General features: G+C 44.2%; 1 protein-coding gene across 3 annotated transcripts in view; it reads left to right on the top strand.

Moving 5' to 3' along the window:
* The window catches only part of kiaa1328 (KIAA1328 ortholog), a 358,800-nt gene that overhangs the window by 253,379 nt on the left and 87,616 nt on the right, over positions 1–17,805 (top strand). For 2 of the 3 annotated variants that reach the window (XM_070868047.1, XM_070868042.1), the window contains one exon: positions 9,820–10,016. The exons of the other annotated variant lie outside the window; for it this stretch is intronic. In XM_070868047.1, the coding sequence (XP_070724148.1) occupies positions 9,820–10,016 (197 nt within the window). The remainder of the gene's footprint in view (positions 1–9,819; positions 10,017–17,805) is intronic. 3 annotated transcript variants of the gene reach the window in all.

The following is a 17,805-nucleotide window of genomic DNA, read 5'->3' as shown; positions in this document are numbered from 1 at the left end:
ATCCCGGGAATCAGTCTGGTGAACCTTCACTGCGCTCCCTCAACAGCAAGAATGTCCTTCCACAGATTAGGAGACCAAAACTGTACACAATATTCAAGATGTGGCCTCACCAAGGCCCTGTACAACTGCAATAAGACCTCACTGCCCCTATATTCAAATCCTCTCGCTATGAAGGCCAAAATGTCATTTGCCTTCTTCACCGCCTGATGTACCTGCATGCCAGCTTTCAATGACTGATGTACCATGACACCCAGGTCTCGTTGCACCTCCCCTTTTCCTAATCTGTCACCATGCAGATAATATTCTGCCTTCCTGTTTTTGCCACCAAAAAGTAGATAACCTCACATTTATCTACATTATACTGCATCTGCCATGCATTTGTCCACTCACCTAACCTGTCCAAGTCACCCTGCACCCTCTTAGCATCCTCCTCACAGCTCACACTGCCACCCAGCTTAGTGTCATCTGCAAACTTGGAGATATTACCTTCAATTCCTTCGTCTAAATCATTAATGTATATTGTAAATAGCTGGGGTCCCGAACTGAACCTTGCGGTACCCCACTAGTCACTGCATACCATTCTGAAAAGGATCAGTTTATTCCTACTCTTTGCTTCCTGTCTGCCAACCAGTTCTCTATCCATGTCAATACATTACCCCCAATACCATGTACTTTAATTTTGCACACTAATCTCTTGTGTGGGACCTTGTCAAAAGCCTTTTGAAAGTCCAAATATACTACATCCACTGGTTCTCTCTTGTCCACTCTATTGGTGACATCTTCAAAAAATTTTAGAAGATTTGTCTAGCATGATTTCCCTTTCATAACTCCATGCTGACTTGGACCGATCCTGTCACTGCTTTCCAACTGCACTGCTATTACATCTTTAATAATTGATTCCAACATTTTCCCCACCACCGATGTCAGGCTAACTGGTCTATAATTCTCTATTTGCTCTCCCTCCTTTTTTAAAAAGTGGTGTTACATTAGCTACCCTCCAATCCATAAGAACTGATCCAGAGTCTATAGAATGTTGGGAAATGACCAATGCATCCACTATTTCTAGTTCCACTTCCTTAAGTACTCTGGGATGCAGACTATCACGCCCTGGGGATTTATCGGCCTTCAATCCCATCAATTTCCCTAACACAATTTCCTGACTAATAAGGATTTCCTTCGGTTCCTCCTTCTCCCTAGACCCTCGGTCTCCTATTATTTTTGGGTAGTTTTTCGTGTCCTCCTTAGTGAAGACAGAACCAAAGTATTTGTTCAATTGGTCTGCCATTTCCTTGTTCCCCATCATGAATTCACTTGATTATTACTGCAAGGGACCTACATTAGTCTTCGCTAATCTTTTTCTCTTCACATATCTATAGAAGCTTTTGCAGTCAGTTTTTATGTTCCCTGCAAGCTTCCTCTCGTACTCTATTTTCACCCCCCTAATTAAACCCTTAGTCCTCCTCTGACGGATTCTAAATTTCTTGCAGTCCTCAGGTTTGCTGCTTTTTCTGGCCAATTTATATGCCTCTTCCTTGGATTTAACACTATCCCTAATTTCCCTTGTTAGCCACAGTTGAGCCACCTCCCCCGTTTTATTTTTACGCCAGACAGGAATGTACAATTGTTGTAGTTCATTCATGTGATCTTTAAATGATTGCCTATCCACCGTCAGCCCTTTAAGTATCATTCACCAGTCTATCACGAGTCTCATACCATCGAAGTTACCTTTCTTTAAGTTCAGGACCCTAGTCTCTGAATTAACTGTGTCACTCCCCATCTTGATGAAGAATTCTACCATATTATGGCCACTCTTCCCCAAGGGGCCTCGCACGACCAGATTGCTAATTAATCCTCTCTCATTACACAAGACCCAGTCTAGGATGGCCTGCTCCTCTAGTTGGTTCCTCGACATAGTGGTCTGGAAAACCATCCCTTATACACTCCAGGAAATCCTCCTCCACAGTACTGTTACCAGTTTGGTTAGCCCAATCAATATGTAGATTAAAGTCGCCCATGATAACTGCTGTACCTTTATTGCACACATCCCTTATTTCTTGTTTGATGCTGTCCCCAACCTCACTGCTACTGTTTGGTGGTCTGTACACAACTCCCAGTAACGTTTTCTGCAGTATTCCGCAGCTCTACCCATATAGATTCCACATCATCCAAGCTAATGTCCTTCCTTACTATTACGTTAATCTGTTCTTTAACCAGTAATGCTACCCCACCTTCTTTTCCTTCCTGACTATCCTTCCTGAATATTGAATTCCCCTGGATGTTGAATTCCCTGCCTTGGTTATCCTGGAGCCATGTCTCCGTAATCCCAATGACAACATATCCGTTAACAGCTATCTGCGCAGTTAATTCATCCACCTTACTACGAATGCTCCTCGCGTTGAGACTCAGAGCCTTCAGGCTTGTTTTTTTAACATTTTTAGAATTATGTTGTAATGTGGCCCGTTTTGATTTTTGCCCTTGCTTTCTCTGCCCTCCACTCTTGTTTTTCTCTTTCCTACCTTTTGCTTCTGCCTCCTTTTTACTTCTCTCTGCCTCCCTGCGTAGATTCCCATCCCCCTGCCATATTAGTTTAAACCTTCCCCAACAGCACGAGGAAACACTCCGCCTAGGACATCGGTTCCCGTCCTGCCCAGGTGCAGACCGTCCCTGTTTGTACTGGTTCCACCTCCCCCAGAATCGGTTCAAATGTCCCAGGAATTTGAATCCCTCTCTCTTGCACCATTCCTCAAGCCACATATTCATCTGAACTATCCTGCTATTCCTACTCTGACTAGCATGTGGCACTGGTAGCAATCCTAAGATTACTACCTTTGAGGTCCTACTTTTTAATTTAACTCCTAGCTCCCTAAATTCAGCTTGTAGGACCTCATCCCGTTTTTTTACCTGTATCGTTGGTACCTACATGCACCACAACAGCTGGCTGTTCACCCTCCCCCTCCAGAATGTCCTGCAGCAGCTCCGAGACATCCTTGACCCTTGCACCAGGGAGGCAACATACCATCCTGGAGTCAACATGCCATCCTGGAGTCTCGTTTGCAGCCACAGAAACGTCTATCTATTCCCCTTACAATAGAATCCCCTATCACTGTAGCTCTCCCACTCTTTTTCCTGCCCTCCTGTGCAGCAGAGCCACCCATGGTGCCATGAACTTGGTTGCTGCTGCCTTTCCCTGATGAGCCATCTGCCCCAACAGTACCCAAAATGGTATATCTGTTTTGAAGGGAGATGACTGCAGGGCACCCCTGCACTACCTTCCTTCCCCTGCTCTTCCTGCTGGTCAACCATTCCCTATCTGTCTGTGTAACCATTACCTGTGGTGTGACCAATTTTCTAAACGTGCTATTCACGACATCCTCAGCATCACGGATGCTCCAGAGTGAATTCATGCGCAGCGCCAGTGCCGCAATGCGGTCTGTCAGGAGCTGCAGCTGTATACACTTCCTGCACACATAGTAGTCAGGGACACTGGAAGCGTCCCTGATTTCCCACATAGCACAAGAGGAGCATGACACGGATCTGGGCGCTCCTGCCATGACTTAACCCTTAGATTAACTTAATTGACAACCCTGCCAAATGTTTCCTACTGGTAAGAAAAAGAAAAAGATATAATACTCACCAATCCATCAGCCAATCACTTAACCGCTTGGCTGTGACGTCACACTTTGATTTCTTTTTGCTTCTTTGTTTACCTTCTGCCCCGCACCAGTTGGCTCCTCCGACTGCCCGAACTCTCGGGCCTTTTATAGGCCTCTCGATCTCCCGCATCTCCGACTGCCGAACTCTCGGGCCTTTTATAGGCCTCCCGATCTCCCGCTCCTCCGACTGCCCGAACTCCCAAATTCTCGGGCCTTTTATCGGCCTCTCGTTCTCCCGTTCCTCCGACTGCCCGAACTCTCGGGCCTTTTATAAGCCTCTCGTTCTCCCGCTCCTCCGGCTGCTCGAACTCCCAAACTCTCGGGCCTTTTATTGGTCTCTCGATCTCCCGTTGCTCCGACTGCCCAAGCTCCCAAACTCTCAGGCCTTTTATAGGCCTCTCTATCTCCCACTCCTCCATTTCATGCACAAGTACCCCCAGGTCCCGCTGTACTGCAGTACTTTGCAATTTTACTCCATTTAAATAATAACTTGCTCTTTGATTTTTTTTTTTGCCAAAGTGCATGACCTCACACTTCCCAGCATTATACTCTATCTGCCAAATTTTTGCCCACTCACTTAGCCTGTCTATGTCCTTTTGCAGATTTTTTGTGTCCTCCTCACACATTGCTTTTCGTCCCATCTTTGTATCATCAGCAAACTTGGCTACGTTACACTCGGTCCTTTCTTCAAAGTTGTTAATATAGATTGTAAATAGTTGGGGTCCCAGCACTGATCCCTGCGGCATCCCACTAGTTACTGATTGCGAACCCGAGAATGAACCATTTATCCCGACTCTCTGGTTTCTGTTAGTTAGCCAATCCTCTAGCCATGCTAATATATTACCCCCAACCCCATGAACTTTTATCTTGTGCAGTAACCTTTTATGTGGCACCTTGTCAAATGCTTTCTGGAAGTCCAAATACACCACATCCAAGGGTTCCCCTTTATCTACCCTGTTCGTTACATCCTCAAAGAATTCCAGCAAATTTGTTAAACATGACTTCCCCATCATAAATCCATGTTGACTCTGTCTGACCAAATTATGCTTTTCCAAATGTCCTGCTACTGCTTCTTTAATAATGGACTCCAACATTTTCCCAACCACAGATGTTAGGCTAACTGGTCTATAGTTTTCTGCTTTTTGTCTGCCTCCTTTTTTAAATAGGGGTGTTAAATTTGCAGTTTTCCAATCTGCTGGGACCTCCCCAGAATCCAGGGAATTTTGGTAGATTACAACCAATGCATCCACTATCCCTGCCGCTACTTCTCTTAAGACCCGAGGATGCAAGCCATCAGGTCCAGGGGATTTATGCACCTTTAGTCCCATTATCTTACTGAGTACCACCTCCTTAGTGATTGTGATTGTGTGTTAAGTTCCTCCCCCCCCCCCTTTAGCCCCTTGACTATCCACTGTTGGGATATTGTTTGTGTGCTGTACCGTAAAGACTGATACAAAATATTTGTTCAGAATTTCTGCCATCTCCATGTTCCCCATTACTAATTCCTTGTCCTCCAAGGGACCAACATTTACTTTAGCCACTCTTTTCCTTTTTATATACCTATAGAAACTCTTGCTATCTATTTTTATATTTCGTGCTAGTTTACTTTCATCGTCTATCTTCCCTCTCTTAATCATTTTTTTAGTCATCCTTTGCTGGCTTTTAAAAGCTTCCCAATCTTCTGTCCTCCCACTAGTTTTGGCCACCGTGTATGCCCTTGTTTCTAATTGGATACCGTCCTTTATTTCTTTAGTTAGCCACCCTTTTCTCCTCACTGGAATATATTTTTCTTGAGAGTTGTGAAATATCTCTTTAAATGTACACTATGTTCAGCAACCGTTCTACACTGTAATCTATTTTCCCAGTCCACATTACCCAACTCTGCCCTCATACCTTTGTAGTCTCCTTTATTTAAGCTTAGTACGCTGGTTTGAGATCCAACTTTCTCATCCTCCATCTGAATTTGAAGTTCAACCATGCTATGGTCACTCATTCCAAGGGGATCCTTTACTAGGAGATTGTTTTATTAATCCTGTCTCATTACACAGGACCACATCCAAGATAGCCTGCTCCCTGGTTGGTTCCGTTACATACTGCTCAAGGAACCCGTTCCTTATGCACTCTATGAACTTTTCCTCAATGCTACCGAGACCAATTTGATTTGTCCAATTAATATGGCGGTTAAAATCACCCATGATTATTGCTGTTCACTTTTTACAAGCCCCCACTATTTCCTAGTTTATACTCTGACCAACAGAGTTGCTACTGTTAGGGGGCCTATAGACTATGCCCACCAGTGACTTTTTCCTCTTATTATTCCTTATCTCCTCCAAACTGTTTCAACATCCTGATCATTGAGCCAATATCCTTTCTCACTATTGCAGTGATTCCATCCTTTATCAATAGAGCTATCTCACGTCCTTTTCCTTTCTGTCTGTCCTTCCTTATTGTCAAATACGCCCGAATATTTAATTCCCAGTCCTGGTTACCTTGCAACCACGTCTCTGTGATGGCTATCAGATCATACCCATTTGTATCTATTTGAGCCGTCAACTCATCTATTTTGTTACAAATGCTACGTGCACTTAGACAAAGTGCCTTTACATTTGTTTTTTACCCATTTTTCCTGCTTGTTTCCTCTCTCCTTCAAACTCACTTTCTTCATTTTTGCTTTCTAATTCCAGATTTACTCCCCTACTGAATCTATTTTCAGGTTGCCAAGCTAGTTTAAACCCTCCCCAACAGCATGAGCAACCTCCCCCCGCCGCCCCCCCCCAACGAGGATATTGGTCCCGGCTCTGTGAGGTGCAACCCATCCGGCTTGTACAGGTCCCACCTCCCACAGAAGCGGTCCCAATTCCTTTTATCTTGTGCAGTAACCTTCTTTTTTGTGGCACCTTATCGAATGCCTTCTGGAAATCCAAATACTGCACACCATGTCCATTGGTTCCCCCTTATCCACCCTGGTCGTTACATCTTCAAAGAACTCCAGAAAATTTGTCTATAGTTTTCTGCTTTTTGTCTGCCTCCTTTTTTAAATAGGGGTGTTAAATTTGCAGTTTTCCAATCTGCTGGGACCTCCCCAGAATCCAGGGAATTTTGGTAGATTACACCCAATGCAACCACTATCTCTGCAGCCACTTCTTTTAAGACCTTAGGATGCAAGCCATCTTGTCCACCAGAGGACTTGTCCACCTTTAGTGCCATTATTTTGCCAAGTACTTCTTCTTTAGTGATAGTGATTGTTTTATGTTCCTCCCTCCCTATAGCCCTTGATTATCCATTATTGGGATGTTTTTATTGTCTTCTACCGTAAAGACTGATACAAAATATTTGTTCAACGTCTCTGCCATTTCCCTGTTCCTCATTATTAATTCCCCAGTCTCATCCTCTAAGGGACCAACATTTACTTTAGCTACTCTCTTCCTTTTTATATACCTGTAGAAACTCTTACTATCTGTTTTTATATTTCTTGCTAGTTAACTTTCATAATCTATCTTCCCTCTCTTTGGGCCCAAGTTTCCACATGATTTGCGCCTGATTTTTAGGAGCAACTGGTGGAGAACGGACTACCTTAGAAATCGCAATTCTCCACATTTTTTTTTCTGCAGTTCTAGTCAGGTAGAACAGTTCTACTTTGGAGCAGAATTTTTTCTTCAAAAGGGGGCGTGTCCGGCCACTGATGCCTGATTTGAAAGTTTCCACAGTGAAAACGTACTCCAAACTAAAGTAGAATGGAGCCAGTGAAGATTTTTGTAGAACTGAAAAAACCTGTTCTACACATTAAAAAATCAGGCGCAGGTTACAAATTAGGCGTCCGGAACGAGGGGGGGAAGGGAACTCATTAAATTCTATAATAAATCCTTATTTATACTTCTACAAATATTATACAAATAAATCCAACCTGAATAAACATTTATAAGCCAAGAAAAGATGAAATAAACCATCTTCCTACCTGTGTGAAAGTGCTTCAGCCAGGGAGAATTCTGCAGCCGCTTCGTTCCCGCGGGGGGCGGGAGGGAAGGAGACAGTGAGAAGGCTGCAAGTGCTAATGTGCTTTTATTAAAAAAAATTTCAAAAATTAAACAGCTACAAAGAACTACAAAAATGGCCGAGTGCCAATGTTTTTTTCACACTGAGCATGCGCGAACGCTCCAACGCGCACGCGCAGCGTTGCCGGCAGGAAAAAAAACTAATTTAAATAGTACCCGCCCCCTCCCACTTACAAAATCGGCGCGAGTGTAGGCTCCGCCCCCCTGGGCACCGCGCCAGGCAAACAAGGAGCTGCAGAACGCTCCAGAATTGCAAGGTTATTTTTAGGCGCCGTTTTAGGCGCGATAAACGGGCGCCCAGCTTGGAGGGGCGCCCGTTTTTTATCCTGTGGAAACTTGGGCCCTTTATTTTTTTTTAGTCGCTCTTTGCTATTTTTTAAAAGTTTCCCAATCCTCTGGCCTCCCACTAATCTTGGCCACTTTGAAGGCAATTTTTTTCAATTTGATACCATCCTTTATTTCCTTAGTTAGCCACGGATGGTTATCCCTTCTCTTAAAGTCTTTTCTTCTCATTGGACTTAGACTTAAGGGAGCAAAAGGACGGCCATACCAGGGGGAATGACCAGGGTGAGGTATGGTAATAGTTTCACTGCAATGAAATGTCAGCCTAGTTTATGTTCTCAAGTCCTGGAGTGGAGCTAGAACTCGCAACCTACTGACTTAAGAGGTGAGGTTTCCACCACCGATCAAAAGCTGACACCAGTATCAACAAATATGCTTACAACCACTTCATTTTAAAACAAGTATCAAAAAAATGAAATGTTTCCATTAATTTTCTACTTCTAAAAAAGTAATTTAAAAAGATTTTGTTTGTGAGCAGAAATTTCCTCCAACTAAATATTGGGAAGACCGAAGCCACTGTCTTCGGTCCCCGCCACAAATTCCGTTCCCTATCCACTGACTCCATCCCTCTCCCTGGCAACTGTGTGAGGTTGAACCAGGCTGTTCATAACCTTGGTGTTGTGTTCCTCCAACACTACAAGCCTTTGAGATATCTGCTCCTCCAATTCTGGCCTCTTGTGCATCCCCGATTTTAATCACTCCACCCTTGGCGGCCTTGCCTTCAGCTGCCTAGGCCCTAAGCTCTGGAATTCCCTTCATAAGCTTCTCCGCCTTTCTACCTCTCCTCTTTTAAGACACTCCTTAAAACTTCAAACATGCTTTTGACCAGCATCTTCTTAGTTGGTTCAGTGTCAAATTTTGTTTGACGGTCCTGCGAAATGCCTTAGGACATTTTACTACGGTAAAGGCGGTATATTAGTGCAAGTTGTTGTTGCAGTACTGAGGGAGTGGAGTGCTGCACTCTGATGTGCTGTCCGTTGGATGAACAGTTAAACCGAGGCCCCATTTGATGTCTCAGATAGACAAAAAAGACTCCATGACACTATTCAAATAACAGCAGGGAAGATCTCCCGATGACCTGGTCAATATTTACCTGTCGAGGAAATTTTAGCTTAAATTAACTCAGGCGGAGACTTTCAGAGTTGCACTTCGAGAGAATTTTATTTTCTAACAAGATATCTCTGAGAGTCCACTCAGTCCGCACTGAGGCAAAACTCTGAACTCTACAAGCAAACCCGCTCTATATTTATACAGTCAAAACAGGAGTTTTTCTCAACCTTCCATGCATGAACATTAATCATTCACTCTGTGAATACAAAGGTCATCCTGGAAGGCATACTTTATCTGTCCTTGCATAGTTTCTCCCTGTCTGTATCCTGATAAGCAGGGTATCTTGAGACTTATACAGACACCAGATGGTCACTAAAAAACAACATCCTTTGTTTCAAGGCTGAGAAGTTTGAGTGTTTTTCTAGCCCCAGTAATTCTACAGAATAAGCAAAAAGTGAATTTAACCCTTTCCTTTACTATAGGACATAGATCGTTTTCTTCCACATTACCACTCAACCAACATCACTAAAAACAGATTAACTAGTTATTTATCTCATTGCTATTTGTGGAGCATGTACAAATTGGCTGCTGGGTTTTCCATGTTACAACAGTGACTATATTGCAAAAGTGCTTTATTGCCTGTACAGTACTTTGGGACATCTTTCCTTTTCTCTGTTTAAACTTGGAGATATAAGTCTGAGATTTAATGACTCTTTTTGCAGGTGCTTAAAGTCGGGGGATAATCTTTACCATGATCATTTGCAACATCAGGAAAGAATTGTTAAGGCATCGACTACAGAACCATGGGAAAGATTTAATGCTGGAAACAAGGCGGTAGAATCTTTTCATCCAGAGCTAGATACTTTTCGGGGTACAGCTTCTGTATGCCCTGCTGGAGATCTAAATAGACAACAAATAGGTAATTATTTTTATCCTTTTTCCATACATTCAACATCTGTGTCCTCTGTAATAGCTGTTGAGGATCATAATTTTGCATTGGATATACAGCACAGAAACAGGCCATCCAGCCCAACCAGTTTATGCTCAAATCGAGGCTCCTCCCATCTTTCCTTATCTAACTCTATCAGTGTAACTCTCTATTTCCTTCTCCCTTGTATGCTTATCTAGCCTCACCTTAAATGCATCTATACTATTCACTTCAACCAGTCCCTGTGATAGGAGTTCCACATTCTCACCACTCTGGGTAAAGAAGTTTCTTCTGAATTCTGCATTTGATTTCTTGATGACTATCTTATACTAATGGCCTCTAGTTTTGCTCTTCCCCACAAGTGAAAACACTTTCCCTGTGTCTACTCTATCAAAATCTTTCATAATTTTAAAGACATCTATTAGGTCACCCTTCAGCCTTCTCTTTTCAAGAGAAAAGAGGTCCAGTCTATTCATCCTTTTCTGATATAACTTAGCGTTTCTGGTATCATCCTTGTAAATCTTTTTTGCATCCTCTCTAGTGCCTCTATGTCCTTTTTATAATATGGCAACCAGAATTGTACACAATATTCCAAGAATGGTCTAACCAAGGTTCTATACAAGTGTAGCATAACCTCTACTTTTCAATTCTCTCCCTCTAGAAATAAACCTTCGTGCTTAGTTTGCTTTTTTAATAGCCTTATTAACCTGCGTCACTACTTTTAGTGATTTGTGTATTTGTACTCCGAGATCCTTTGCTCTTCTACCCCATTTAGATTCTTATTTTCCAAATAATGTGTGACCTCCTTATTTTCCTTGCCAAAATGTAATACCTCATAATTATCGGTGTTGAAATACATTTGCCAATTATATGCCCATTCTGTATTCTTGCAATTTGTTGCAGTCCTCCTCAGTATTGACTATTCCTCCCAATTTGGTGTCATCTGCAAATTTAGAAATAGTATTTTTGATTCCAAAGTCTAAATCGTTGATATAAATTGTGAACATCAGTGGTCCCCAACACTGATCCTTGTGGGACCCCACTTTTCACCTTCTGCCACTCTGAATAGCTACCCTTTACCCCTAATCGTTGCTTCCTGTCTTGAAGTCAGCTAGCTATTTATTCTGCTACTTGTCCCCTGACTCTGTACTCTCTGAACTTATTCAGTAGTCTATTATGTGGCACCTCATCGAAGGTCTTTTGGAAATCTAGATAAATTATATCTGCATTACTCTTGTCTATTCTCTCTGTTACCTCTTCAAAGAATTCAGTGAGGTTGGTCAAGCAAAACTTTCCCTTTTGAAATCCATATTGACTATCCATTATTATATTTTGGATTTTTAGATGTTCTATTTATTTTCCTTTAATAGGGATTCCATCATTTTTCCAACCACTGATAAGCTGAGATGTACGATCTCCCTTCTTAAATATAGGTATTACGTTAGCTATCCACCGGTCCTCTGGCACTATACCTTTTTCTAATGAATTATTAAATATGTGCCTCTGCTATCTCTTGCCGAGATTCATTTAAAATGCGTGGATATAATCCATCCAGACCAGGCGTTTTATCCTCTTTGAATTTGATTAGTTTATTTAGTATTTCTACTCTTTATTTTAAATATGGCTATAACATTTCCAATCTCCTCTTCCGATGTCATGTCCACCTGACGTGTCTCCGTTGTAAATACTGAAGCAAAGTAGTTACTTAACCTTTCTGCTATTTCGCTATCGCTGCCTGCGATTTTACCCTGACTATCCCTTAGTGGCCCTATTCCCATCCTGACTGCTTTTTTTATTCGAGTGCCTGCAGAATATTTTACTATTTTGTTTTATGTTCCTTGATAATTTAATTTCATAGTTCCTTTTTCCCTTCCTAATTGTTTTTTGACTTCTCTCACAATCTCTTCATAGTCTCCCTTGCCATGCTCTCCCCTGCTGTCCATGTAATTAGTGTATGCCTATTTTCTTGCCCTCAATTTTTCCCTTATGTCTTTATTCATCCATGGTGTCTCATTAGTGTTTAGCTTGTTCTTGTTTTTTAGCAGAATATATTTTTCCTGGACTCTGTTGAACACCGTTTTAAAAGGTTCTCATTGCTGTTCTACAACATAGAATCATAGAATGGTCACAGCACAGAAGGAGGCCATTCGGTCCGTCAAGACCGTGTCAGCTCTCTACAAGAGCACGTCATCTCGTCCCACTTCCCCGTAGCCATGCAATTTTTTTTTGTTTGCCGCTAATAATGTCCATTTTATTTTCTCAAGTTGAAAAGCCCCTCAAAATCGGCTTTTCAACAATCTATTACCCTGGTCTTCGTCGTACTTGTTATGTATGTAACCCTTGGTAACCTGTATCACACCACCACCAGAGGGCCTACCTGTAGGAGTCCCAAGGGAGCCCAGCATCCCTTGGGAGCACTGTATATAAGCAGGCCTCCCACGCTGTATCTGCACTCTGGAGTCTAATTAAAGGAGCTAAGGTCACACTCATTGCATACAGTACGCAGTTTCATCCTTTATTATGAGCATAGCAAATGGCGACAAGGTAACGAACAACCGCGTAAAAATGCAAAGAACTGTTGGTATCCTGGAGAGGTTCTCAGAAGGGGACGATTGGGAGGCCTTCGTGGGTACTCGACCAATACTTCGTGGCCAATGAGCTGGAAGGGGACGAGAACGCTGCCAAACGAAGGGCGATCCTCCTTACCGTCTGTGGGGCAACAACCTATGGCCTCATGAAGAATCTTCTAGCTCCGGTGAAACCAACAACCAAATCCTATGAAGAATTGTGTACGCTGTTCCAGGAGCACCTAAATCCGAAGGAAAGCGTTTTGATGACGAGGTATCGGTTCTACACATGTCAACGGTTGGAGGGCCAGGAAGTGGGGAGCTATGCCGCCGAACTAAGACGCCTTGCAGGACATTGTGAATTCGATGGATTCCTTGAACAAATGCTAAGAGACTTTTTTGTGCTTGGCATTGGCCATGAGGTAATCCATCACAAACTCTATTGACTGTTGAAACACCGACTCTGAGCAAAGCTATAACGATAGCCCAGGCATTTCTGTCCACTAGCGATAACACCGAACAAATTTCGCAGCTAGTACATATGCACAAAGTAACGTCGTTTTCGTGCAGGAATATACAGGGCAGAATGTACACGCCGGCTGCTGCACGACCTCAGATGACCAGAGTCCGCCATCAATCGTTAATGCGAGGCAGTCAGAATCGGGAAGTCATAACGGGGAACAAAGAAATGGCAGACCAATTGAACAAGTACTTTGGTTCGGTATTCACTAAGGAGGACACAAACAACCTTCCGGATATAAAAGGGGTCAGAGGGTCTAGTAAGGAGGAGGAACTGAGGGAAATCTTTATTAGTTGGGAAATTGTGTTGGGGAAATTGATGGGATTGAAGGCCGATAAATCCCCAGGACCTGATGGACTGCATCCCAGAGTACTTAAGGAGGTGGCTTTGGAAATAGCGGATGCATTGACAGTCATTTTCCAACATTCCGTTGACTCTGGATCAGTTCCTATCGAGTGGAGGGTAGCCAATGTAACCCCACTTTTTAAAAAAGGAGGGAGAGAGAAAACAGGGAATTATAGACCGGTCAGCCTGACCTCAGTAGTGGGTAAAATGATGGAATCAATTATTAAGGATGTCATAGCAGCGCATTTGGAAAATGGTGACATGATAGGTCTAAGTCAGCATGGATTTGTGAAAGGGAAATCATGCTTGACAAATCTTCTGGAATTTTTTGAGGATGTTTCCAGTAAAGTGGACAAAGGAGAACCAGTTGATGTGGTATATTTGGACTTTCAGAAGGCTTTCGACAAGGTCCCACACAAGAGATTAATGTGCAAAGTTAAAGCACATGGGATTGGGGGTAGTGTGCTGACGTGGATTGAGAACTGGTTGTCAGACAGGAAGCAAAGAGTAGGAGTAAATGGGTACTTTTCAGAATGGCAGGCAGTGACTAGTGGGGTACCGCAAGGTTCTGTGCTGGGGCCCCAGCTGTTTACACTGTACATTAATGATTTAGACGAGGGGATTAAATGTAGTATCTCCAAATTTGCGGATGACACTAAGTTGGGTGGCAGTGTGAGCTGCGAGGAGGATGCTATGAGGCTGCAGAGTGACTTGGATAGGTTAGGTGAGTGGGCAAATGAATGGCAGAAGAAGTATAATGTGGATAAATGTGAGGTTATCCACTTTGGTGGTAAAAACAGAGAGACAGACTATTATCTGAATGGTGACAGATTAGGAAAAGGAAAGGTGCAACGAGACCTGGGTGTCATGGTACATCAGTCATTGAAGGTTGACATGCAGGTACAGCAGGCGGTTAAGAAAGCAAATGGCATGTTGGCCTTCATAGCGAGGGGATTTGAGTACAGGGGCAGGGAGGTGTTGCTACAGTTGTACAGGGCCTTGGTGAGGCCACACCTGGAGTATTGTGTACAGTTTTGGTCTCCTAACCTGAGGAAGGACATTCTTGCTATTGAGGGAGTGCAGCGAAGGTTCACCAGACTGATTCCCGGGATGGCGGGACTGATCTATCAAGAAAGACTGGATCAACTGGGCTTGTATTCACTGGAGTTCAGAAGAATGAGAGGGGACCTCATAGAAATGTTTAAAATTCTGACGGGTTTGGACAGGTTGGATGCAGGAAGAATGTTCCCAATGTTGGGGAAGTCCAGAACCAGGGGACACAGTCTAAGGATAAGGGGTAAGCCATTTAGGACCGAGATGAGGAGAAACTTCTTCACCCAGAGAGTGGTGAACCTGTGGAATTCTCTACCACAGAAAGTAGTTGAGGCCAATTCACTAAATATATTCAAAAGGGAGTTAGATGAAGTCCTTACTACTCGGGGGATCAAGGGGTATGGCGAGAAAGCAGGAATGGGGTACTGAAGTTTCATGTTCAGCCATGAACTCATTGAATGGCGGTGCAGGCTAGAAGGGCTCCTGCACCTATTTTCTATGTTTCTATGTTAACACCTTGTTGGCGTTGTGGAGGTGATCATCGGGCCCATCAATGCCGCTTCAAGCACTATGCGTGCAACGGCTGCAGAACAATGGGACACCTCCGGCAAATGTGCAGGCAAGCTGCAAACCCCGTAAACCACCACGTTACAGAGGAAGATCGATCCATGGTGGATCAGGCTGAACTAGAGACTCGAACCGAGGAGGAACACCTTCACCATGAAATGTCCACCGATTATGTTAAAAGTTAAACTGAACAGAATTCCAGTATCCATGGAACTGGGCACTGGTGCGAGTCAGTCTATAATGAGCAAAAAGGCCTTCGACAGGCTGTGGTGCAACAAGGCACACAAGCCCAAGCTCAGCCCCATTCACACCAAGCTGAGAACTTACACCAAAGAGCTGATCCCTGTAATTGGCAGCGCAGAAGTAAAAGTCTCCTATGATGGAGCAGTGCACGAACTCCCACCATGGATCGTGCCAGGGGATGGCCCCACACTGTTTGGCAGAAGCTGGCTGGGAAAAATCTGCTGGAACTGGGATGACATCCGAGCGCTTTCGTCCGTCGACGACACCTCGTGCCCAGGTTCTGAGCAGATTCCCATCGTACACTGCCCATCCGCCACAAGGCACGGGCGGTACCGTATATGATGCGAGAGAAAGTGGAAATTGAGCTGGACAGGCTGCAGCGAGAAGGCATCATCGCGCCGGTAGAATTCAACGAGTGGGCCAGTTCGATTGTCCCGGTGCTCAAAGTTGATGGCGCGGTCAGAATTTGTGGGTACTATAAAGTAACGATGAACCCGTTTTTTGCTACAGGACCAGTAACTGCTACCCAAGGCAGACAACCTATTTGTGACCCTGGCTGGAGGAAAAGACGTTCACCAAGTTGGACCTGACCTCGGCCTACATGACGCAGGAGCTGGAGGAATCTTTGAAACATAGAAAATAGGTGCAGGAGTAGGCCATTCGTCCCTTTGAGCCTGCACCACCATTCAATAAGATCATGGCTGATCATTCACCTCAGTACCCCTTTCCTGCTTTCTCTCCATACCCCTTGATCCCTTTAGCAGTAAGGCCCATATCTAACTCCCTCTTGAATATATCCAATGAACTGGCATCAACAACTCTCTGCGGTAGAGAATTCCACAGGTTAACAACTCTGAGTGAAGAAGTTTCTCCTCATCTCAGTCCTAAATGGCTTACCCCTTATCCTTAGACTGTGTCCTCTGGTTCTGGATTTCCCCAACATCGGGAATATTCTTCCTGCAGCTAACCTGTCCAGTCCCTAAGGCCTCACCTGCATCAACACGCACAAAGTTCTGTTCATCTATAACAGATACCCATTCGGGATTTGTTCGGCCGCGGCAATTTTCCAACTAACATGGAGAGCCTGCTACAGTCGATTCCAAGCACCATGGTTTTCCAGGACGACATACTGATCACCGGTCAGGACACCATCGAACACTTGAAGAATCTGGAAGAGGTTCTAAGTTGTCTAGATAACATGGGACTCAGGTTGAAACGCTTGAAGTGTGTTTTCCTGGCGCCAGAGGTCGAGTTCTTGGGAAGAAGAATCGCAGCAGACGACATCAGACCCACTGATGCCAAGACGGAAGCCATCAAGAACACGCCGAGACCACAGAACGTGATGGAGCTGCGGTTGTTCCTGGGACTCCTCAACTATTTCGGTAATTTCCTACCTGGGTTAAGCACCTTGCTAGAACCCCTACATGTGCTACTGCGCAAGGGAGACGACTGGGTATGGGGTAACTCACAAGAGAATGCTTTTGAGAAAGCTAGAAATCTGTTATGTTCAAACAAACTGCTTGTTCTGTATAACCCATGTAAACGATTAGTGCTACCTTGCGATGCGTCGTCATACGGGGTCGGGTGTCTGTTACAACAGGCTAACAAATCAGGGATTTTGCAACCGGTCGCCTATGCGCCCAGGTAATACTGGTGCGTTTATGGGGTAAAAAAAATGCACCAGTATTGGTATGGTCTCAAGTTTGAGCTAGAAACTGACCATAAGCCGCTCATATAGCTATTCTCAGAGAGCAAAGGGATTAACACCAATGTCTCTGCCCGCATCCAAAGATGGGCGCTCACGCTGTCGGCATACAACTATGTAATCCGCCACAGACCGGGCACAGAGAACTGCGTTGATGCTCTCAGTCGGCTACCATTGCCCACCACTGGGGTGGAAATGGCACAGCCTGCAGACTTGCTTATGGTGATGGATGCATTCGAAAATGAAAAGTTACGGCCCGTCAGATCAGGACCTGGACCAGTCGGGATCCTTTACTGTCCCTGGTAAAAAAAAACTGTGTCCTCCATGGGAGCTGATCCAGCGTCCCAGTGGAGATCCAGGAAGAAATTAAGCCGTTCCACAGGCGCAAAGACGAAATGTCCTTGCAGGCGGACTGTCTTTTGTGGAATAATCGCGTAGTCTTGCCCAAGAAAGGCAGAGAAACGTTCATACATGACCTACACAGCACCCACCCAGGCACTGTAATGATGAAAGCCATAGCCAGATCCCATGTGTGGTGGCCCGGCATCGACTCAGATTTAGAGTCATGCGTTCACCAGTGCAATACTTGCACTCAACTGAGCAATGCACCCAGAGAGGCACCGCTAAGTTTGTGGTCGTGGCCCTCCAAACCGTGGTCTAGGATCCACGTTGACTTTGCGGGCCCATTTCTAGGTAAAATGTTCTTGGTTGTTGTGGATGCTTATTCAAAATGGATTGAATGTATAATAATGTCTGGAAGCACATCCACCGCCACCATCG

The sequence above is a fragment of the Pristiophorus japonicus genome, chromosome 2, assembly GCF_044704955.1.
Source record: "Pristiophorus japonicus isolate sPriJap1 chromosome 2, sPriJap1.hap1, whole genome shotgun sequence".
Taxonomy (NCBI): Eukaryota; Metazoa; Chordata; class Chondrichthyes; family Pristiophoridae; genus Pristiophorus; species Pristiophorus japonicus.
The sequence above is the reverse complement of the archived record's forward strand: the minus strand, read 5'-3'. Positions and strand labels throughout refer to the sequence as shown.